General features: G+C 35.7%; 2 protein-coding genes across 3 annotated transcripts in view; one reads left to right on the forward strand and one right to left on the reverse strand.

Moving 5' to 3' along the window:
- The window catches only part of IFT74 (intraflagellar transport 74), an 89,497-nt gene that overhangs the window by 56,077 nt on the left and 8,304 nt on the right, over window positions 1-25,116 (reverse strand). For both annotated transcript variants that reach the window (XR_004681310.1, XM_035016528.1), the window contains exons 4-8: window positions 24,207-24,255; window positions 22,624-22,722; window positions 22,404-22,464; window positions 12,022-12,081; window positions 10,643-10,704 (exon numbers count right to left, since the gene is read on the reverse strand). Coding sequence is in view for 1 of the 2 variants with exons in the window: in XM_035016528.1 (XP_034872419.1) it covers window positions 10,643-10,704; window positions 12,022-12,081; window positions 22,404-22,464; window positions 22,624-22,722; window positions 24,207-24,255 (331 nt within the window). In the remaining variant the exon portion in view is untranslated. The remainder of the gene's footprint in view (window positions 1-10,642; window positions 10,705-12,021; window positions 12,082-22,403; window positions 22,465-22,623; window positions 22,723-24,206; window positions 24,256-25,116) is intronic.
- On the forward strand, window positions 1,892-6,145 carry LRRC19 (leucine rich repeat containing 19). The gene is made up of 4 exons (XM_035016529.1): window positions 1,892-1,972; window positions 3,744-4,257; window positions 5,137-5,322; window positions 5,817-6,145. Exons 1-4 carry the CDS (start codon window positions 1,892-1,894, stop codon window positions 6,143-6,145), a joined length of 1,110 nt encoding a protein of 369 aa, XP_034872420.1.

Genomic DNA, 25,116 nt, shown 5'->3' on the forward strand with positions numbered 1-25,116 from the left:
TTTTACACTGCCAGAATAAAACAATCTAAATTCAGAAATTTTCCTACAAACAACATCTCATAATATCCCAATAAAAGATGAACAAAATCAGACAAACAACCTGGAATTTCTATTTATTTTTGTCTATTGACAAGGAGTGATATCTTCTCTTTGAACTTCAATTACTATCGTATAACAAACGTGTTTGCTGCTGAATTTACATGGGTTTATGGGCTCACAGAACTTTCAAGCAGGAAAGGTCATCAATTTCAATCTTTTTGTTTCATAGATTAAGGATACTAAGGCTCATGGGAGTTAATCTTTTGGAACTAACTCATTCTGAACTCCATGATTATTCACTATCGACAATGAATCTTAACCACGTTTTTGCCTGATACATGTTTACTGTAGTTACAGGGGAACGAGGGTAATACAGTATTCCATTTTACAGAGGGGAAGCTGCAGCACAAGGAAGGTAACTCATTTTTTGAGGGCCACAATATGGCCAGCGTTAGGTCTTTTGATGCTTTGAGCACTTTGCTCGTATTATAACTTGGCAGTAAATCCACCAATGACAGTGTCATAAAAATGAGTAAACAAAGTTGAAACGGGATTTCAAAACTCGGGGGCTATCTTTTCAACTTGAATCTTTCTCAACGCAAAATACCTTTAGGACTAACTTTAAATCACTTTAACAATATATCTTTCCAAGTATGCATTTTTCAATATTATATACTTTAACTTGCAAAGTTAATTTGCTAATACTTAACATTTTTCAAGAGTAATTAAGAAACAAAAAGGTTAAGCAAAGCATTTTACTTGTGCTAAAAAAGTCAAAGATGACTAAGAAATTATTCTTCTAGTCAATCTTTTGCTAAGAAAGTCTAGCTTTTTTTTTTTTTAAATCACGTGTTCTTTGGGTACAAAGGTTAAAGCATAGTGAAATGCAACATATGACATATTTTTTTTTTTTAATGGTCTAGAAGAAACAGTAGATTCCTTAGCACACAAGTCTCAGAGAAAAAAAAGTAAAGGTAAGATCCCATATATTTACAGGTTTGATGGTTGCTGGTGAATTTAAAACAAACCATATTTAGGTTTGTTAATCTACAAAAATCTTTCTTTAATACGGGATGAAAGAGCAGAAAATATAATTATATCTTCGTATGCTCTACCTTAGAAATATAAACCTGGGATGTGGCCAAAAAGTCTTTTCCAAATACATTTATAATGTAATACAAAGTAATTAATTTTCTTTAGGGAAAAAAAGGTTTCATCTAATCAAATTTATAAGATCTTTTTATTCTGAAATATGCTAATCATAGAGCATTCTGAAAGTGACATTAACTTAAAAGCAAATTCACAAGATGGAAAAAGACCAAAATTATAAGTAACTATGTTTGTAGAATGAAGAGATAGAAAGCATACATTCAATGGATTGAAGATGAAGGTAGGGAGTGTCTGAAAAACAGCTGAAGGCTCTCATCTCCCACAGTTTTAAGTCAACAGATTATATCAATAGACAATGTCTAAAAATAAAAAAAGCCAAAAAATAGCTATATAAGCATATACTTAAACTTATGTACATATACCTAAATATAGTCTTGACTTTCTTTCATACACATATATTAAAATTTTAAAATATACAACCACTTCACTTGTTTTAAAGTTTACTTTTAATCGATCAGGAACTAATGAGACATTCGAAAAACAGTTTCATTTGCCAGGGACTTTCCAGTTTAAGATTAGAGTGCAGGGAGGGTGTGGCAACATGTACGTGTTTCACATTTCATATACTTTAATAAAAAATGAATTTAAAAGGAGAAAAGGGGAAATCAAAATATCCTCAGTACTCTCTAAAGTTCTTCTCCTATTGAGATGAAAATATTCTCTTTTCTATCAGGCCTGCGATATGAAAACTACATGTATCACAATCTTGTTTTGGCCCCTCTCTCTGCTATTATTATCAGACGAAAGCCAGTCTTCTCAAACAGTAAGTTTTTACAATCAAGGTAGTGAAAATATTTTCAAAGGCATACTTTGTGTACATTTAGTAAAATATCCCAAGGCAACTAAAGCAAAAAAAAATCTAAGCTATCAAAACTAATTGGTTAGCAGCGCCTGGGTGGCTCAGTCATTAAGCGTCTGCCTTCGGCTCAGGTCATGATCCCAGGGTCCTGGGATCAAGTCCCACGTCGGGCTCCCTGCTCGGCGGGAAGCCGGCTTCTCCCTCTCCCACTCCCCCTGCTTGTGTTCCTGCTCTCGCTGTCTCTCTGTCAAATAAATAAATAAAATCTTAAAAAAAAAACCAAAAAACTAATTGGTTAGCTGTGTATATTCAAAATCTGTGATATGTGAACTACATTCTAATCTGACAGCAGTCTTCATTTAAACTAAGTTCTTTAACAGTTGGTTAAAGAAGTCTGTAAGTTTTCACTATAAAATCTGAGATTAGTTTCAGGATATAAATACCACTCATTCATTCATTCATTCATTCATTCATTTTTTAAAGTAATCTCTGTGCCCAAAATGGGGCTCAAACTCAGGACGCTGAGGTCAAGAGTCATACATTCTACTGACCAAGCCAGCCAGGCGCCCCTAAACACCACTCTTTAAAATGTAGGGAAGGTTTTTTAAAAATCACATATTTATGAGGAAAATTATTGTTGTTGCATTACTATTATTATGGGGATAGTTCAACTGCAAAAACAGTCAAAATAAGAACTAATTTTTTAGATCTATAGCCACATAAGGAAAGCACTTCATGTTGGCTGGCTCTTAAATTCAATCAATAAATGGTTCAGTTTCTTTTTTTTTTTTTTAAAGATTTTATTTATTTATTTGACAGAGAGAGACAGTGAGAGAGGGAACACAAGCAGGGGGAGTGGGAGAGGGAGAAGCAGGCTTCCTGCTGAGTAGGGAGCCCAATGCGGGGCTAGATCCCAGGACCCTGGGATCATGACCTGAGCCGAAGGCAGACACTTAGAGCCACCCAGGTGCCCCAGTGGTTCAATTTCTGTTATAAAATATTTTCTGGGGGCACCTGGCTAGCTTTGTCAGTAGAGCATCTGATTCTTGATCTTGGGGTCATGAGTTCAAGCCCCACATTGACTATAAAGATCACTTAAAAAAAATTTTTTTTTTCTCTTAAAACACCAAACTTTGAGCTGTTAACCCTATATACAGTTATATATTGAGTATTATTTCTTAATTATTTAATAGCCTATGTGTAGTGCTGGTAGCTCTGATTTTTAAAAACAAATTTTAAAGTAATTTCCTCATTATAAATGATATACAAATATGAGTTAAGAGAATTATTTGCCATGTATTTCCACATAGGTAATGAAATTATACCCACATTCTTTCTGTAATGAGTATGTAATAACAGAAGATATCTATATGATTAACTAGAATCTCTTTGCTCAGGTACATGTATCAGAATTTCCTTAATCTTCAGTATTTCATCCCAATGAAGAAATAAAAGTATTTGCTTTACTTTTTTCACAATATAACATCAAAATATTAGACAGGAGATGTTTTTCTAAAACTATTTTCTTCCAGGGGTGCCTGGGTGGCTCAGCCGGTTAAGCATCCAACTCTTGATTTTAGCTCAAGTCATGATCACAGGATTGTGAGATCTCCCTCTCCCCCACCTAAAAACAAAACTATTTCCTGCCAATGTCTAATTACCTGCATATGAAAATGTGGGAAATTCTGTTAATATTTTTCCTAATTAATGCATTTCTAATTTTTTTCTTTTTTAGGAAGTCAAATGTAATTTCACTGAAAAGAATTATTCTTTGATTCCAGCAGATATCAATAAAAATGTCACTATACTTGATCTCAGTTATAACCAAATTACTTTGAATATTACAGACACCAGGGTTCTACAAACATATTTTTTACTCACTGAACTCTATTTGACTGAGAACAATGTCACTATGTTATATAATAATGGCTTTGGTAACCTCTCCAATCTAGAAATTTTAAATATCTGTAGAAACTCCATCCACATAATTCAACAGGGTGCATTCATGGGCTTAAATAAACTAAAACAGTTACATCTCTGCCAAAACAAAATATTTCAACTGAATCCTGATGTATTTGTGCCTCTAAAAAACCTGATACTTCTGAATCTGCAAGGCAATTTCATAAGCTATTTTGATGTACCACAACTGTTTCATCTGGAATTAATAATTTTATATGGAAATCCATGGAACTGCTCTTGCAGTCTACTGAATTTGCAGAACTGGTTGAACACATCAAATGTGACACTAGGTAAGCTAACATTATTTAAATTAATCAAAACCAAAATGTGATTGATTTTTTCCTGTCCCACCCCAAGAAAGTCTCTCACTTCATGTTTTAAAGAAAAAGAAACTATTCCTGTTTAAGGGAAGCAGGAAGAAACACTGAAAAATAACTACTGAATAGATATTCCTCCTCTGCCTTTTAGGAAAAAAAAAAGGAGAAGAAAAGAAATTTAAATGTTCTATATATGTGAGATGATACTGTCACTTCATGTATTAAGTTTGAAGTTTGAATACGAACACATAAGAGTAATTTTTTTTCCAGTATTTCCTTTTCTTAGGATATCTTGCCAGATAGTAGGTAAAAACAGGTGCCCTATTTTCTTAACTGCAAACCATGCTCTGCCTGAGATCAATTTTTATCACAATCTTAATAACATCTTTACTAACGCAAACTGAACAGTAAACAGATACTGCATTTAAACCATATATATTGTAGGGCGCCTGGGTGGCTCAGTTGGTTGAGCGACTGCCTTCGGCTCGGGTCGTGATCCTGGAGTCCCAGGATCGAGTCCTGCATCGGGCTCCCTGCTCAGCGGGGGGTCTGCTTCTCCCTCTGACCCACTTCCCTCTCGTGCTGTCTCTCATTCTCTCTCTCAAATAAATAAATAAAAAAAATCTTAAAAAAAAAACAAACCCATATATATTGTAAAATAACTTAATAAACAAGAATGTGAATCTTTCCCTCCTTGTGTTGCTAGGCAAATACAGGAGTTTCTTATAATCTGTAATAATGATAGATAAGTATACCAAACAATTCTAGGTAAAAATAATTATAAAATGTTAGCCATAATTTATTAACAATAATAATCCTATTTCCATAATAAATCTTATTCTGATTTACCAGAAAATGAGAACATCACCACGTGCACCTACCCAGATATCCTGATGTACTACAGTATCAAAACAGTACCTTATAATGCTGAGTGCTACTCAACATTTCCTCCACCTATAAATGAAGATCTTTATAACCACTTTCAGTCCATTAACAACTCAACATTTAATAGCTCTTTGAACAACTTAAAAAACTCAGGTAATGTACTGGTTTGGAACATTAATATTGCTGAAGGCAGTATACTAAATAAACTGAAGTAGTTTTCATTTTTCTAAATTTTAAATTTCTAGAAATAATGTAAAAGAACAACTCCTCATCTCAACAAAAGATTTACAAAATACTAAGTTTCCAAACTAGGCTCTGCTAGTTACCATCCAAATGCCATTATACAACTTATGTAACTTTTCTGAGTCTTAGTTTTGACCAATTAAATCATAATTCTTAACAAGTATAAATCAATAATGTTCTTTCGTGAATTGATAAACAATACCTGCAAAGACAAGTAGTTATTTTGGAAAAAAGGTATTTTTTCAGCACACTTTGAAATATCTTGTAGTAACTTTTGCTTAAAGAAAATTATAATGTTTATTTCTAATAACAATATTATGGAGTTATTAGGACATATGATTAATGATTATTTTTGTCAATTTAACAAAATCTCTCTTTCTTTCTCTCTTGGTATTCCAATTAAGAACATAAACTTCTTGGAAAAAGCTGGGCTTTTCTTGTTGGTGTGGTAGTCACTGTACTGATGACTTCATTCCTCATATTTGTTGCTATCAAATGCCCAATATGGTATAATATACTGCTTAGTTACAATCATCATCGCCTGGAAGAGCATGAAGCAGAAACCTATGAAGATGCTTTTACTGGAAATTCAAGTTCTCCTTCACAGGCCCCAGATACAAACTCTGAAGAAACTACAGTAATATTTGAACAACTACATTCATTTGTGATAGATGACGATGGGTTTATTGAAGACAAATACATAGATACACATGAATTACGTGAAGAAAATTAATTCTCTTAAATGCTTGATTTTTTAAAAAAATGTCATTGGTTTACTCGCAATTTAGACATAAATGGAGATTAGGCATGTGACATACCAAACTGTGGCTAGTAGACTTTCATATTAATTGCAAGACACATGAATATCATAAAATCATGTTTTTCTCATTGGTACTGAGCAAGTATGTCCAAATACAGTAATTGACATCCTCTGGTAGCTTACAGTGACAATACTAGCATTACTATTTTCAGCAGTATTCAGGAGACCATACATCCTAATAAGGAAAAGACCTAAAGTAAATTATTCATTAAAATGAACTGATTCTAATATTAGCCCAGATATTTGATGTAATACATATTAAATTATATTAAAGTTTTACTGAGTAGAATCAGTAAAAAAATAAAGGTTTTGGGGGCCACCTGGGTGGCTCAGTCAGCTGAGCATCTGACTCTTAGTTTTGGCTCAGGCTTAGGTCTTGATCTTGGGGGGGGCCTGGGATCCAGGCCCATGTTGGGCTCCGTGCTCAGTGCAGTCTGCCTGTCCCTGTCCTCCCACCCCAGTTCTCCCCCTGCTTGTGCTCTGTCTCTCTCTCCCTCTCAAATAAATAAAATCTTTAGAAAAAAATTTAAAAAAAATAAAGGTTTTGAATTTGTCGAAGTGAAAACGCTTAAACATACAACACACTAAGATTGATTTTATGCTCACAGAATGAATTCATGGAATTGGAAAATATTTTTTTAAATGCTTCCTGAATTAGCACAATAAATTTCCTGAAAATTTAGTACTAACTTAAAGCACAGGTACAATGTCCAAGCACAATCCCTAATAAGTTACTACTGACTTTAAAAAAAAAAAAAAAGGTTACTACTGCTTTCAGTTATAAAGAAAGACCATCACCATAATGCATGATCATCATAACTGAGTAGTATGGTAGCTTCCAAAGTGGGTATCACAAGTCTCCACGAATCTTGTTTTTAAAAATCTGTATTTCTGCCTCTCTTTGGGAGAGTTCTATTCAAATGAGTCTGTGCTAGAGCTGAGGAATCTTCAGTTGGTCCATGGACAGATGTTTGGGATCCTGTAGATACAGCAATGTTTCCCAAATTGTTTTCTAGAATATTAATTTCCAGGAAATGATCAGAAATATTTACAGGGGGAAAAACAGTACATGGTCAAAGTACTAGAGAATTACTATAGGAAATACTGAGTTTAAACAAAGTGAAACAAGAGTCCTTACCATAGGACTTATTCAAGATTCTAATAAGCTAAAGTGCTCTCTGCTCTTCAAGAACTAAGTATTAAGAATTTTCCAAACTTACTGGACAACAAAACCCTTTCTTTGAGATATGCCTACAATGAGTTCATAGCACAATAATGATCCAAAAAACAGTTTGGACAACAATGACCTTGAGACTACTACAGAAAGAGTCTGAAGTTAATTATTTACTAATTCCTTATAATTAATTGGCTGTAATCATAACTTTAACAATGCAAACAGTAGCGTTAAAAATTGTAACAAAATCCATCATTTTTACCCTGCAGAGGGGTGAAAATTTACTGTATTTATATCCTTTAGAGAAAAGAATATCTATCTCTAAAACACTAGAATAAAATACATTTATGGATGAAATAATATGATGTTTTAGATTTTCTTCATCATCATACAGCGGAGTAGTGCCTAGATGTCTATGGAGGAGGACTGGATATGAGCTGATAGAGCTGGGAGATGGAGCTGATGGAGCTGGGAGATGATATAATAACATTATTTTATTTTTGTGTATGTTCAAATTTTTTTATAATAAAGTTTTTAAAATGCACATGTACTTGACAGTTTCTCAGAAAAAAGAGTCTAAGAATAATGTATATGTATGTTATATTCTGCAAAATGGTCATTTTAAAGGTCGTATCAATAGTAAATTCAGTTCAAATGTCTACCGAGGGAAATAAACTGTTTAGGATGATATATACCCTGTGAAATAGAATTTACTCATTTATAATGCATATTTGCTTGTGTTTATAGAAACATGTTTTCAATAAAGGATATAAATGTTTTACATGTAATATTTCTTATTAGATAATATCAATTTTACTTTATTGTTTTAAATCTTGATTATAAGAGTGAGATAATTATGGAAACAAAATGCTTTTTCTAAATAATTATTTTACCAAAATATCATTTCCTAATTTGAGAGGCAAATATTAATATTTGAAAAATTTAGTAAAGTGAAATATAATTATGAATGAGCAAAGACTATATCTAATTTCTTGAGCCTCTAATAACTGAATGTTGGCATATGAAATTGCATTAAAGCCAAGTGTAATGTTATAGTAATATGCTAAAGGCTCTACACTATAACTAACTTATTATGAATAGATGTTCCATAATAAACCAGATGGTTTAGTCATACCACACTAAATGGTTGTACTAAAAGAGAAGAGAATGAAGTTTTTTGGACCTGCCTTCTCAAGGTATGCCATTACCAGCTCCCTTTGAATGTGTAGCCAAGGTAGATCCATTGTGTTACTGAGATGTTGGCCATCTGATTAACGCATGAAATCTATTCACCTACTGCATATAAAAGTAAACTGCATGAAGATAACTCCTGTTCTTAATTCAAATTTCTCCTTAAAAGGGTCAGAAGAACCAAATACATTCAGCCTCAATTACAAACTACAGACATTAAGAAACTGCTGACATTTCAGGACAAACCACCATATTTTAAGAACTTTTTCCTTAACTAAATGAACCAAATAGACATAAAAGCCTAAGACAGTCTTAAGTTTATAATCTGTGAGTTATCTTTCTGGATGAAATATATATAATAAATATACATATAATATTTATAAATCTGACCTGAATATTAGATAACTGCAGATGAAATAAATGAGGACCTTAATGTTTTAAACTCTGTTAGGTATTCAATGGACTACAGTTCATTATTTACTTTTTAGGTACCTAGGGGAGTTATTTTATGTACGGTAAACGATAAATATTTGCTAAATGGTTCAAAACCAGAACAGTAAAAAAGAAAGTTTTCAAGTAAGAGCTTGGTCACCATGAATACGTAATTTTCTTTGTAAATGGGAAGGACTTCCAGTATTTATAATTTTTAAGGCAGCACTTTTACAGCAGTATCAAATGATAAGGGAAAAAGAGGTTCCTTTATTTTTAATCAACAAAAAAATTGTATTTATCTTTCAAGTGTTTTGCCATTACATGTTAACATCCTATTCTTCATCAAATATGTACATTATATGCATAAGTAACAGGACAGTATATTTGGTATTACAGAATTTAAGTAATTTTGATTAATTATTATCCTTGCTCTCAGAGATTAAGACTGATAAAATTCTGAGACAAAATATGTATGGGGTGGGTGTATACGAAATAGCTTGTGTTTTATGTTTGCATTGCGTTAGACAATATTTAATTAAGGCCCCCAATCAATGAAGAATAATTATGTTAACTACTGTTATTATCTGAATATTTATGTCTTCCAAAATTTGTGTTGCAGTCCCAGCCCCCAAGGTAATGGTATTAGTAGGTGCAATCTCTGGGAAGTGATTAGGTAGTGAGTACAATTAGTGCCCTTATAAAAAGAGATCCCACAGACCCCCTTCTACCATGGGAGTATACAGCAAGAAGATGCCTGGTATGAACAGGAAGAGGGACCTCACCAGAATGGGACCATGTTGGTGCCTTGAGCCTGGACTGCACAGCCTCCAGAAATGTGAGCAATAAATTCCTGTTGTTTATAAGTTACCCAGTTTATGGTATATTGTTATAGCAGCCCAAATGGACTAAGACAACTACATCACATCTACCTATTACCTTTGTAGGCCTTTGTCACTGCCACACTGCCACTTATTACCAAAGTCAAAATTATTTGCCATTGGGTCTTTAACCATGTTATATAAAAAGATGTATATACATATACGCATTACTATAACTATTAATTAGAAATTAGTAATTGAATAATGAAATAATGTAAACAGCTCACTAATAATGTGCGTTTTATTAGACTGGGCCTTGAATCTCATAATGCAAACTAGTTAAAAAGCCCAGGTTAAAATTATAAATGGCAGAGATGAAGATGTTCTTACCCATCTTAGATTTTAAACTACTTGAAATAGAAATTTATTTATCTAATCTATGTAGTAATTTTATTTATCCAGGATTTGGGTACTTAATGATAAATGAAAATAACAGATGTGTAAATAATAAAATTTGTATTGCAAATATTCAGCTTTTTTAAATAAAATGCAAGGGAAGGGGTGCCTAGGTGACTCAGTCGGTTGAGCATCCAGCTTTTGATCTCAGCTCAAGGTGTGATCTCATGGTCATGAGTTTGGGTCTGCACTGGGCTCCACACTGGATGTGGAGCCTACTTAAAAAAAAAAAAAGCAAGGAAAAAACGAGAAAATTTATAAGGAAATAAATGACTTCAAAGTTAAACTACCTAATTCAGCTCCTTAGAAATGTTTGATTTCTAAATGGATTGTACTTACGCTTGTCTTTCAGTAAATATGACATCCATACTTTGTGTTTCTCGATCATTTTGAGCTTTAAGCTGAATGAAGAGTTAACAGAGAAGTTAGTGATAAAAAATTACCATTAAACTGAACTACTTCTTTAAAAGTTATTCTGGTCATGAACTAATTGAGAGATTATTATAATAATCCTAATGCCACATGCAAAGTTTTTAAAAAATATATAGTATTTATTTCACTTAACAAACTACAACCTGAAAAAAGGAAGTCTTTTTCACAGGCACTGTAATCTCACACCAAAAATATTCACTATTCTTTAGTGATCTATCGAATAATCCAGTGTAAACTTAATTTATGTAAATAGAATTTCTAAAATTTATTGGGTATTCAATAGTTGATTAGTAATATGTTGATTTTAGACCAAACACAAGTTTTATCCTTAAAAAGAATTTTACCTGAGTACTCCTACTTGACTCTACCTGTGCATATTCAGCTTAGAATTTGGTTCTATCCCAAACAACTGACAGAACACATAAAGAAGTTTCCACATTTTACATGCGGCATTAAAAGTACATTTTTAAATTGGAAATTCTCCTGTGTTCTAAAATTAAGACTAGTTTCACCAAATTATGTTTTCAGAACCCCAATTTAGAAAAAAGTCATTTTATGAATTCTGTGCTTTCACAGAATAGTCTGTGTAAATTATAAGCTGTATCATAAACTATATAAAAGTTGTATAAATAAATTATAAGTTATATAAACTATAGGCTCTACGTATGTTACTTTCTTCCAAATATTTGTAATCAAAACAAGTTATAGCTACTAATATTGTTTTCTACCAAGGAATCTAAGAACACTGAACACAGATTCTCATTTATCAATCAAAAAGTAGTATTATATCCAGCATCATATGATAACTATTCACTTTTCTCTCTTACTTATAAAACTTTGTAAATGTGGCATTGTATTTCCAGTAAGTACTCAGCTCCATCTGTGCAAATATTAAACCAAAAGTATTCCAAACTAATTTATATACAAGGAAATATAGATGAGACTCCCTAACTAATGCTGTGTGTGAGACCAGTTCACCTAGCCTTGTAGAAAGACACTAAAGAATCCACTAGGGAGATCTGACCAAGAAGAAGAAATTTAAAAAGAGCAACTGAAGGGGTGCCTTGCTGGCTCAGTAGAGCATGCAACTCTTGATCTTGGGGTTGTGAGTTTAAGCCCCAGAAAGCAACTGAGGGAACTCAACTGTAATAACAGTATTTAGGATAATAATAATACCTATCTGTAAGGTGTGTAAGGTTTTATCAAACTATTTCTAGATAAAAATGCTTTGTATTGGAGGATATGATCTATGTAAGTCTATTGCTTATGCTTATAAATTTTCTTACCATGTTGTAATCATCCATTACTTCTTCCATTTCAGTATTGGTATTAAGTTTATCTACCAACTAAAAGCAAAGATACAAAAAAAACCACTCTATTAGTCTTCATAAATGTTTTTCTATAATTCATAAAATGGTATTCAATCTTACAATGAGTAATCATTTTAAGTATTAATATTTCCAAGTATTTTATCTTCTAAAATAAAAACAAATATTGAGTTATCTAAGTATATACTATGCATTTGGCCAATCAATAAATCACATTTTTAGGGTGGCAAAGTGAGCAGTAATAAACTACTCTCTCAAAGATCGTACATTGAAGAGCTTTGCCTGCTTTGAAAAGATGTCTGACCTTAAAAGAAGTGTCTGAAGAAGACAAAAGTTTGGGGAACCTGTGTCTGTCTGTCTCTTTTCCCCAGCAGAGAAGGTATTAACAGATTTATAAATTTATACCAGTGAAAATGCAAAATTATTTTCTTGGTCTTCTAAAAATTAAAAACAAAACAAACAGGGTAAGGCACCATCAGAACACCAGTAAGCCTACTTCAAAACATTTGGCAATGACAGAAATAGCTAATGTATTTACCTTGTGCCAAACATTATTCTGGGCCTGCTGAATGTATTACACTTCACTTAATTTTAACAATTACTCCACAAAGTAGATACTACCCACATTTTGCAGATAAAGAAATATAGCAAGTTGTGGAGCCAGAAATTGAACAGGAAGGCTACTAAAACCAAACTATTTGGATATAACTATTTCTAAAAGACTAAGCTTTATTAACGCACTATGTGTTAGTATATATATATTTCACTTCTGATATGAATAAGTGCTACTAAGACCTAACATTTGAGATCCTATATATGTTAGATACTGGCTAAATGTTTTCCCTCTACTAGGTGTGTTCATTATCCTACAAACAACATATTTTACACATTATTATTATCATACTAAGTAATTTACCTAATGAATCCCACTACAACTAAAAATGGCTTTTATCGAATGTAATTTCATATTTTATAAAAAAACTTTCTCATATTTAGAACAAAACATTTACTAAAAAAATTGCACTGAATACTACACTCTACAAAATGTTCGTTATAGATTATATAGCCCAACATATTTGAGAATTACAATATCCCATAAACAGCAAAATTTGTTTATGAGTACAGTATAACAATATCAAGTAGGTAGAGCATAATTTACCTAGCCATTATGCTGGAATGCTTCTTATTTTATGTAACACTATTTTTTACTAGAAGTGAGATAAAAGTTATCCTCTTTAAGTCCAAACACCATGGCTGTCAAGAGGACCTACAGAGTTAGAAGGAAGAAAATTCTGACACTAGAAATTTTCATGGGGCTAAGATCATCCCAAAGACTGGGGCAGTTATGAAGAAAGCCAAGGAGACTATTTCTTCAGAAAGTCCACACTGGGAAAAATCCTTGGTGGAACTATGTTTATCTTACATACTCTATTTTGGCAGAAGGCAACCCCTGTATTTTGAATGAAATATAAGGATGGAGGTAATCTGTGTACTAAGTAATTGAACTTTTAAAATTCCATGATAACAGCTCTCCACAGAAAGGCAAAATGCTTTTTCCAAAGAAATAACATTCAGTACACAATAAATTTTAGTTACTTTTAAAATTAATATTTTAGTATTGTTAGGGAAAAATAGGGTGTGTTGCAGTATTTGTAAGAAAATGTATTTTTTTAAGACTGGAAGAATAGGGGTTAAGACAGTGAAGTAGTAGGAGGTCCCTATGCTTGCCTCATTCCTTGAACACAACTAGATAAATATCAAATCATTCTGAACACCAAGAAATCGATCTGAGGACTGAGAGAATAAACTGCACAACTAGAGGGAGAGAAGAGACCACACTCTGGAAGGTAGGAGGTGTGGAGACATGATTTGTGGGGGAAAAGATTCATGGGTACTGTGGAGGGGAGGGAGCCCTGATCACGGAAACAGGGGGATGGGGGAAAAGGGAGAGACAGAGAGAGAGAGAGAGGAGAGAGGGAGCAGTGAACAGAGGATAACATAAGAAAAAGACTTCCCCAAAACCACTGACTGGGAAAATGAGAGGGGCTGATTATGTTGAGTTTTTACAACCAGCAGAGCTCAAAGACTGGAGTTTCAGAAGTCCACATTCTGGTTGGTATGGAGCCTGGTGGGCACTGTGGTGCACCTGGGGAGGAGGGCAGAGACCTAGGAGTGGAGAGTGCAATCTGAGGATCCCCTGGGCTGCACTAGGAGAGATGTGTCCCCCTTCTTGATTGCACTTGGGAGAGGTGGCATTGCCTTTCTGGGGACAAAAGAGCTGGCAGATACCAATTCCCTCCCCTGCACCTCAGCATAGGCACAGAGACACCTGCTGAGGGTGGCTAACGTGGACACCTGCTCTTCGCAGCATTTTACTCCAAACTCCACACTCCTGCATTTTGGTACAACTGCCCTTCTGGGACAAACCTGCAACAGTCCCAGCATGGCAAAAGGACCAGCACAGGTCCACCCCACATCAGGTCCCTAAAGGTCAGAGTTTTTAAAATTTGGGTGGCCTGCCTCGGATAGAACATAGGAGTACTGCACTGACAGTGTGAAGGCTGGGATCTGAGGGCCGCATGGGACACACAAGGGGAGATTGTTCACTCTTCTGTGAGGGCTTCGCGGACTGCAGCAGGGGTGAACTCCCCTCTCCATGAATGAGGGAGAGGGCTGGAGCCATTTTTGTCTCCCACCCATCAGCACGGATTGACTTCAGTGAGCAACACAGAGCCAACAGTGAATGTCTGAGTACCTTACACCAAGCCCCGGCCCCCTGCAATCTGCAGGTTCTTCTTTACTAGGGCAAGTGTGCCTGAGAACCAGAGCATCAGGCCCCTCCCCCAGAAGATCAGCACAAGTTCCCCGCTCCCCCCAGCACACAGCAAGTCTGTTGACCATAGAGAGCTGCAAAGCTTCAGCTCTAGTGGAAATAGTATCAGGCCTCTTTTAACAAGCAGACCAGAGCACACCTAGTTAAAACCTGCCACACTCTGGCCAAAGTTCAAACACTCCCCACTGCAGGCAAGAAGAAACTCTGCAGAGGACTGACCTGAAGGAAAGAGCAGCCAAAACACAGCAGCAGAGTGCACACAGAATATACCAGAAACACTTGCTTAAGCACTAAGCCCTGGACAGTATATGATCCCTTCTTAATAAAGCATTACTCTCAAGAGCAGGAAACCTAACAGGCTTTCCTAACACACAAAAGAAGACAGAGACCTAACAAAATACTGAAATGGGAGGAATTCATCCCAAAAGAAAGAACAAGAAAAGGATATGGCCAAGGATCTAATCGAACAGATATAAGTATTAAACCTGATCCAGTATTTAAAGCAACAATCATAAGGATTGAGAAAAGCATAGAAGACACCAGGGAGTCCCTTACCACAGATATAAAAGATCTAAAAACTAGTCACGCTAGAATAGAAAATGCTATAGCTGAGATACCAAACCAAATAGATATGATGACCACAAGGATGGAAGAAGCAGAAGAATGAAAAAGTGATAAAGAAGATAAAATTAGGAGTGCCTGGGTGACTTAGTTGGTTGAGCGTCTGCCTTCGCTTAGGTCATGATCCCAGGGTTCTGGGATCAAGCCCAACAGCCGGTTCCCTGTTCAGCGGGGAGCCTCCTTCTCTCTCTCCCTCTGCCTGCCACTCCCCCCTGCTTGTGCTCTCTCATTCTCTGTCAAATAAATAAATAAAATCTTAAAAAAAAAAAAAAAAAGAAGATAAAAGTATGGAAAATCAAGCAGAAAAGAAGGGAAAGAAAAATATTTGATCACAAACGTAGACTTGGGGAACTCAGCTATTCCATGAAGTGTAATAACATTCTTTTTTTTTTTTTAAGATTTTATTTATTAGAGGGAGAGAGGGCGCACAAGTGCGAGCACAAGCCGGGGGGGGGGGGGGGGCAGGCAGAGGGAGAAGCAGGCTCTCTACTGAGCAAGGAGCCTGATGTGGGACTCGATCCCAGGACCCTGAGATCATGACTTGAGCTGAAGGCAGACGCCTAACTGACCGAGCCACCTGGGCATCCCAAGATCTCATTTATTTGTCAGAGAGAGAGAGAATAAGCAGGGGGAGAGAGGCAGGCAGAGGAGGAAAGGCAGGCAGAGGGGGAAGCAGGGTCCCGCTGAGCAAGGAGACTGATGTGGGACTCGATCCCAGGACCCTAGGATCAGGACCTGAGCTGAAGGTGGACACTTAACCAACTGAGCCACGCAGGAGTCCCAATAACATTCTTATCACAGGAGTCCCAGAGAAGAAAAGAGGGAGAACAGGGCAGAAGGTTTATTTAAGCAAATTATAGCTGAAAACTTCCCTAATCTGGGGAAGGAAACAGACATCCAAATACAGGACGCAAAGAGAACTCCCATCAAAATCAACAAAAGTAGACCAACACCAAGATTATCATAGTAAAATATGCAAAATACAGACATAAGGGAAAAATCCTAAAAGCAAGGGAAAAGAAATCCCTAACTTTTAATGGAAGACAAATAAGGTTACCAGCAGATCTCTCCACAGAAACTTGGCAAGTCAGAAGCGGATAGCATGATATATTCAACATGCTGAATGGGAAAAATATGCAGCCAAGAATACTTTATCCAGCAAGGTTGTCACTCAGAGTAGAAGGAGAGATAGAGTTCCGGGACAAACAAAAACTAAAGGAGTTTGTGACCACTCCACCAGCCCCACAAGAAATATTAAAGGGGACTCTTTGAGTGGGGAAAAAAGACCAAAAGCAACAAAGACTAGAAAGGAAGAGAGAAAATCTTCAGAAACAACAATTTAACAGGTAATAAAATGGCACCAAATTCGTATCTATCAATAACCACTCTGAATGTAAATGGAGTAAATGCTCCAATCAAGACACAGGGCATCAGAATGGAAAAAAACAAGACCCATCTATATGCTGCCTATAAGAGGCTCATTTTAGACCTAAAGACCCCTGCAAATTCAAAGTGAAGGGATGGAGAACGATTTACCATGCAAACAGATGTCAAAAAAGAGCCAGAGTAGCCATACTTATGTCAGACAACTAGATTTTAAACCGAAGACTATAAGAAGAGATGAAGAAGGGCACTATACCATAATTAAGGGGTCTATCTAACAAGAAGATCTAACTATTGTAAATATTTATGCTCCTAACTTGGGAGCATCCAAATGTATAAAGCAATTAGTAACAAACATAAAAAAAACTCATTGATAATAACACAATAATAGTAGAGGATTTTAACACCCCACTTACAGCAATGGACAGATCATCTAAGCAGAAAAGCAACAGAGAAACAACGGCTTGAATGAACACTGGACCAGATGGACTTAACAGATATACTCAGAACATTCCATCCTAAAGCAGCAGAATACACATTCCTTTCAAGTGCGCATGAGACATTCTCCAGAACAGATCACATACTGGGTCACAAATCAGGCCTCAACAAGTACAAAAAGACTGAGATCATACCATGCATATTATCTGACCACAATGCTATAAAACTGGAAGAAGTCAACCACAAGACCACAAGAAAAAATCTGGGAAGATCACAATACATGGAAGTTAAGGAACATCCTACTAAAGCATGAATGGGTTAACCAGGAAATTAAAGAAGAAATTAAGAAAAAAAAAAAATACATGGAAACAACTGAAAACATGATGGTCCAAAACCTTAGAGATGCAGCAAAAGTGGTCATAAGAGGGAAGTATATAGCAATATAGGCCTACCACAAAAAGCAAGAAAAATCTCAAATATACGACCTAACTTCACATGTAAAGGAGTTAGAAAAAGAATGGCAAGTGAAGCCTAAAGCCAGCAGAAGAAAGGAAATAATAAAGATTAGAGCAGAATATGTTAAGAAAAAAAAGAAGAAGAAGAAGAAGGTAGCGGGAGGGGAAGAATGAAGCGGGGGAAATCGGAGGGGTAGACGAACCATGAGAGACGATGGACTCTGAAAAACAAACAGGGTTCTAGAGGGGAGGGGGGTGGGAGGATGGGTTAGCCTGGTGGTAGGTATTGAGGAGGGCACATTCTGCATGGAGCACTGGGTGTTATGCACAAACAATGAATCATGGAACACTTCATCTAAAACTAATGATGTAATGTATGGAGATTAACATAAGAATTAAAAAAAAAATCTAAAACACTAAAAGAAAAAAAAAAGATTAGAGCAGAAATAAATGATATAGGGGTGCCTGGGTGGCTCAGTCGGTTAAGCATCCAACTCTTGATTTCAGCTCAGGTCATGCATGATCTCAGGGTCTTGAGACTGAGCCCCAAGTCAGGCTCCATGCTGGGTGTGGCATCTGCTTAGGATTCTCCCTCTCCCTTTCCCTCTGCCCCTCCCCTCCACTCGTGCTGTTTCTCCCTCTCTATCTCTCTAAAAAAAGAAAAGAAAGAAATGATAGAGAAACAAAAAGAGCAGTAGAACAGATCAATGAAGCCAGGAGCAGGTTCTTTGAAGGAATTAATAAAATTGATCACTTCCCAGCCAGACTTATCAAAAAGAAAAGAGAAAGGACCCAAATAAACGAAATCACAAATGAGAGAGGCTAGATCATAACCAACACCACAGAAATACAAACTTATAATTATAAGAGAGTATTTTGAAAAATTATATGCCAACAAATTGGGCCATCTGGAAGAAATGGATAAATTCCTAGAAACATAAACTACCAAATCTGAAACAGGAATACAAAACCTGAACAGACCCATAACCTGCAAAGAAACTGAAGCAGTAATCAAAACTCTCCCAACAAACAAAAGTCCAGGGCCAGATGGCTTCCAGGGGAATTCTACCAAACCTTTCTTCTTATTATAATTACTGGATATTATTATATCCACTTAGTTCTTTTTTTTTAAGATTTTATTCATTTATTTGACAGAGAGACAGAGAAAGCGAGCACAAGCAAGGGGAGCTGCAGAGAGAGAGGGAGAAGCAGGCTCCCTGCTGAGAAGGGAGCCCCATGTGGGGCTCAATCCCAGGACCCCAGGACCATGACCTGAGCTGAAGGCATATACTTAACCGACTGAGCCACCCAGGTGCCCCTCTACCAAACATTTAAAGAGTTAATACCTATTCTTCTCAAACTATTCCAAAAAATAGAAATGGAATGAAAACTTCCAAACTCATTCTATGAGGCCAGCATTACCCTGATTTCAAAACCAGACAAAGACTCCACCAAAAAACAAAACTACAGGCCAATATCCCTGATGAACATGGATGCAAAAATTCTCAACAAAATACTAGCAAACCAAATCCCACAGTACATTAAAAGAGTCATTCCCATGATCAAGTGGGATTTATTCTGGGTTGCAAGGGTGGTTCATTCAATATTTGCAAATCAATCAACATGATACACCACATTAATAAAAGAAAAGAACCATATGATCCTCTCAATAGACGCAGAAGAAGCATTTGACAAAGTACAGCATCCATTCTTAATAAAAACTCTCAACAAAGTAGAGATAGAGGGAAGATACCTCAACATCCTAAAAGCCATATATGAAGGATCGACAACTAATATCACCATCAATGGGGGAAAACTGAGAGCTTTTCCTCTACAGTCAGGAACAAGACAGGGATGTCCACTCTCACTGTTGTTATTTAACATAATACTGCAAGTCCTAGCCTCAGCAGACAACAGAAAGAAATAAAAGGCATCTGAATTGGCAAGGAAGAAGTCAAACTTTCACTATTTGCGGATGACATGATACCCTACGTAGAAAACCCGAAAGACTCCACCAAAAAAAATTGCTAGAACTGATACACAAATTCAGTAAAGTAGCAGGATAAAAAAATCAATGTACAGAAATGTGTTGCATTTCTGTACAATAATGAAGCCCAGAAAGGATAAATCAAGGAATCACTCCCATTTACAATTGCACCAAAATCCATAAGATGCCTAGGTATAAACCTAACCAAAGAGCTAAAAGACATGTACACTGAAAACTATAGAACCCTGATGAAAGATGACACAAAGAAATGGAAAAACATTCCATGCTCATGGATTGGAAGAACAAATATTGTTAAAACATCTATACTACTGAAAGCAATCTACACATTTAATGCAATCCCTATCAAAATACCACCAGCATTTTTCACAGAGCTAGAATAAACAATCCTAAAATTTGTATGGAACCAGAAAAGACCCTGAATAGCCAAAGCAATCTTGAAAAAGAAAAACAGAACTGGAGGCATCAGGACTCTGAATTTCAAGCTATATTACAAAGCTGTAGTGATCAAGACAGTATGGTACTGGCACAAAAACAGACACAGATCAGTGGAACAGAATAGAAAACCCAGAAATGGACACACAACTATATGATCATAATCTTCAACAAAGCAGGAAAGACTATCCAATGGAAAAAAAAGTCTCTTCAACAAATAGTGCTGGGAAAACTGGACAGCAATATGCAGAAGAATGAAACTGGACTGCTTTCTTACACGAAACACAAAAATAAATTCAAAATGGATGAAAGATCTAAATGTGAGACAGGAAACCATCAAAATCTTAGAGAACACAGGCAGTAACATCTTGGACCTCATCTATAAGCAACTTCTTACTAGATACATTTCCGCAGGCAAAGGAAACAAAAGCAAAATGAACTACTGGGACTTCTGCACAGTGAAGGAAACAATCAACAAAACTAAAAGACAACCTTTGGAATGGGAGAAAGTATTTGCAAATGACTTATCTGACAAAGGGTTAGTATCCAAAAATCTATAAAGAACTTAGAATTCAGGGTGCCTGGGTGGCTCAGTCGGTTAAGCTCCTGCCTTCGCCTCAGGTCATGATCCCAGGGTCCTGGGATTGAGCCCCACATTGGGCTCCCTCCTCAGTGGGGAGGACTGCTTCTCCCTCTCCCTCTGCCTTTGCCTGTCACTCCCCCTGCTTGTGCACTTGTACACTGTCTCTGTCAAATAAATAGTCTTAAAAAAAAAAAGAACTTATGAATTCAACACCCAAAAAAACAAACAATCCCAGTTAAGAAAAAGGCAGAAGATTTGAATAGACATTTTTCCAAAGAAGACAGATGGCTAACACATAAAAACATGCTCAACATTACCTATCATCAGGGAAATACGTATCAAAACTACAATGAGATACTACCTCACATCTGTCAGAATGGCTAAAATAAACAATACAGGAAACAACAGAGGTTGGTGAGGATGCGGAGAAAATGGAATGCTCCTGCACTGTTGGTGGGAATGCAAACTGGTGCAGCTACTCTGGAAAATAGTATGGAGGTTCCGCAGAGAGTTAAAAATAGAACTACCCTATGATCCAGCAATTGCACTACTAGATATTTACCCAAAGGATACAAAAGCACTGATTTGAAGGGACACATGAACCCCGATGTTTATAGTAGCATTATCAACAATAGCCAAATTATGGAAAGAGCATAAAAGTCCATCGACTGATGAATGGATATCGACTGATGAATGGATAAAGATATGATACACACACACACACACACACACACACACACACTATTACTCAGCCATAAAGAAGAATGAAATCTTGCCATTTGCAATGACATGTATGGAGCTAGAATCAATAAAGTCAGTCAATAAAGAAAAACACCATATAATTTCACTCATATGTAGAATTTAAGAAACAAAACAGATGAACACAGGGGAAAGAAAAAAAAGAGAGGGAAGCAAACCATAAAAGACACTCTTAATGAGAGAGAACAAACTGAGGATTGATGGAGGGAGGTGGGTAGGGATGGGCTAGATGGGTGATGGGTATCAAGGAAGGCACTTGTGATGAGCACTGGGTGTTTTATGTGAGTGATGAATCACTAAATTCTACCCCTGAAACTGACAGTACACTATATGTTAACTAACTAGAATTTAAATAAAAACTTGAAACATTAAAAAAAAAAAAGAAGACTGGCAGAATTGGGCGCTTGGGTGACTCAGTCAGTTGGTGTCTGCCTTCGGCTCGAGTCATGATCCCAGGGTCCTGGGATTGAGTCCTGCGTCAGGCGCGTGGCTCAGCAGGGAGCCTGCTTCTCCCTCTCCTCCCCGCTCACGCTCTCTGTCACTATGTCTGTCTCTCTCAAATCAATAAATAAAATCTTTAAAACAACAAACTTGTTCTTTAAAAAAAAGAAGACTGGCAGAATACATATCAATCTGTTAAGCCAAATTATTTCTGGGGAGGGAAATCAGGGAAAAAGCAAAGTGATACTTTAATCTACACTTTCCCTGTTTTCAATCTTTTAGCATAAGCTTGGTACTCATGTATTATTTGGTATTTAAAATAATATATTTTTAAAGTAGCAAAAAGCAATAAAAATACTCAAAAAAATCTCAGAAAAGAGCAAATACCATGTTGTAGTCTGCTAATTGTCCTTGAAACTCTTTGATTTCAACAGCTAAAGTCTCAGCTCTGCAAGCATAAAACAAATATTCATAAACACATAAATAAGAGCATTACAAACATTATATATAACTATGAATTCAGTATTAAACTTCTGAAATATATTACATTAAATGTTGTCTATTAATAAAAAAGATCTTGTATAATTTTAACTCCAAAATTACTTACCTCTTTTCATATGACAAATATACTGAATTCTCTTGATTGTACATTTCTATCTCTTTCTGAAGTTTATTAATTTCTGTTGTAAGTTCACTTATTTTACTTCTAAATGAAAAGAAATTAGAAAGTTAGCAATACTTCTAATCCAGAAAAGAGCCTTTCTAGTCAAACAAAGCAAACTTCTCATGTGTTAACAATATAAATGGTTTTGTGAAATTTCACTAACGAAAAGAAAAACAATTTATGTGGCTTGTTTAACTAAGAATGAGGCATATCCCAACTCTGATTAAGAAACTGAAAGAGATTCTCTAATCATTAAGATGAACTAGGACCAGAATGTAAGCCTGGTCAAACAAACAACCTTTAGACAGAAGTAGATGCTTAATTGTCACCCTTACAGCGCCTGCTACCCTCTAGGACAGGGCTTCTCAAAAGCAGCACTATTGACATTTTAGGTCATTAAAGAATAAGTCTGACAGTGGGGAAGGGGCTATGCTGTGCACTGTAGGATGTTTAACAGTATACCTGGTCAAGTTGTCAGTAGCATAACCCCTCAACCCCAGCTGTGTCAACCAAATAACTGTCTAAAAATTGCCAAATGTTCTCTAGGGGACAAAATCACTGCCAGTTGAGAACCACTGCTATAGTATCAAACAATTACATAAATAGCTAGAACTATTTTTTTTATACTGAAGCACAAATCCTGAAGAAGCATGGAAATGCTGTGATGAAAAATAGTTCTATAACTTTTCCTTCTTTTAATTAAAAAGTGGCTGGATATCAAGAGATGCTATACAACTGATGGCCTCACTATTTTTTTTTTTTTTTTTTGCTGATGTTAGTTTAGGTTAATGCTAACCTTAATGGACTGATGGGGAAAACCTACATTTCTCTTTATTGCCTTCTAGAAGTCTGAGAATCATAAAGGATTCTGATAATTGAGAAATGAAAGAATCCAGAAGAACTAAGAAAACAGAACTTTTAGGACATGATGGAAGATGGATTAAATGAAATGGAAGTAAGAGAGAAAGAAGATATAGATGATGAGCCAAGAAGAAAACAAAGTAAAATGGGGAAATGGAGAGAGTAGGACATCTGAGCAAGAAAAAGGTAAGAAAAAAATTCTCAGTTTAGAGCTTAATACTTAGAGCCACATAATAAACATTTTAAATTAATTAAAATTAGGTCACATTTGTAGCAAATGACCAAATATACATTTATGTAAAACCCTACACTAGTTAATATATCATAAATAAGTATACACCTTTTCCCTTTCTTATTACATGGAACTAGTGACATGTCAATGGTATGAATAATATATTTCAGAATAATTAGTCAAAGAAGCATAAAAGATTATTCTTATCGTTATATGAAAAATAGTGAACTTGACATAAATAGTTCATCTACATGCAAATATATACAATTTAAAATCTCAGCCTAACTGTATTATCACATATATTTGTAACACAGCCAAATTAACCAGAAATTATATTAGAACACAAAATAATTCTTAGAAATCAAAAGATACCTAACTATCTTAATAAGTACCAGAGTTAAAACTTCATGACCATACATAGGAAAAAACATACCGAAGAAGCCCAAGATAGTAAGATTTGTCTAAAATTTGCCTCTGGGGACCTAAAAAAAAAAGTTTTTAATTACTACTGTGCAGTTTGGAAATGCCACCAAAATAGCCAAGCCAAAGCACAACCATAGTGCTACTCCACAATTCTGATAGTCTTTATTTATGCCCCAATAAATTTCATAATCAAGATGAATCGTTAAAATGGTAAAGAACACCGGGGCACCTGGCTGGTTCAGTCGGTAGAGCGTGTGACTCTTGATGTCAGGGTGAAATGAAGAGAGAATATCTTAGCATCATGTAATAATGGAAACTTGAATAAAGACCACAAAAATGGGACTAGAGGTAGGGCTGTTAAGATAGTAGACTCTACAGGTCAGGTTGACTGAATGCAAACTAAGAAAGTCTAGAACAGGGTTATCCAAGAGAACCTTCTGCAACAGTGGAAATACTCTATCTCACCACTGTCCAATAAAGTAGCTACTTGGGATTATTGAGCACTTGAAATGTGGCTGAGGCTACTAGAGAGCTGAATCTTTATTTTACATAATTTTAATTAATTTAAATTTAAATAGCTACATGTAGCTATTGATTATCATAATGAACAGTGCAGATTTAGGCTGTGAATTTCTCAATGCAAGAGATTATGACTTTTCATAATTTGTCTCAGAGACCTTTTTTTAGAAACATTATCTTATTTCAGTTATTTCAGTAGGAATAAGAAAATATTCCTAGGCTCAATGTCCCAAACCTTGAGAGATGAAGTGCTCTGCAAGGTGGGAGAAGTAAGGGAAGAGAGCACTGACTGTGAGGTCTATGCTCAGAAGAGAGAGAGAATGTGTTAGAATGGGAAATGGGGCACCAGAGCAGGTAAGAACAAGTTACAGCAGATAGTAGTGCATAGTGGTAATAATCAG

The sequence above is a fragment of the Mirounga leonina genome, unplaced genomic scaffold (assembly GCF_011800145.1).
Source record: "Mirounga leonina isolate KUSES-001 unplaced genomic scaffold, KU_Mleo_1.0 Mir_170, whole genome shotgun sequence".
NCBI lineage: Eukaryota > Metazoa > Chordata > Mammalia > Carnivora > Phocidae > Mirounga > Mirounga leonina.

Coding starts and splice junctions, on each gene's coding strand:
- LRRC19 (XM_035016529.1), top strand. CDS start 1,892: ATGAAAACTACATGTATCACAATCTTGTTTTGGCCCCTCTCTCTGCTA. Junction 1,973..3,743: donor AAAGCCAGTCTTCTCAAACA/GTAAGTTTTTAC, acceptor TTTCTTTTTTAG/GAAGTCAAATGTAATTTCAC. Junction 4,258..5,136: donor CACATCAAATGTGACACTAG/GTAAGCTAACAT, acceptor CTGATTTACCAG/AAAATGAGAACATCACCACG.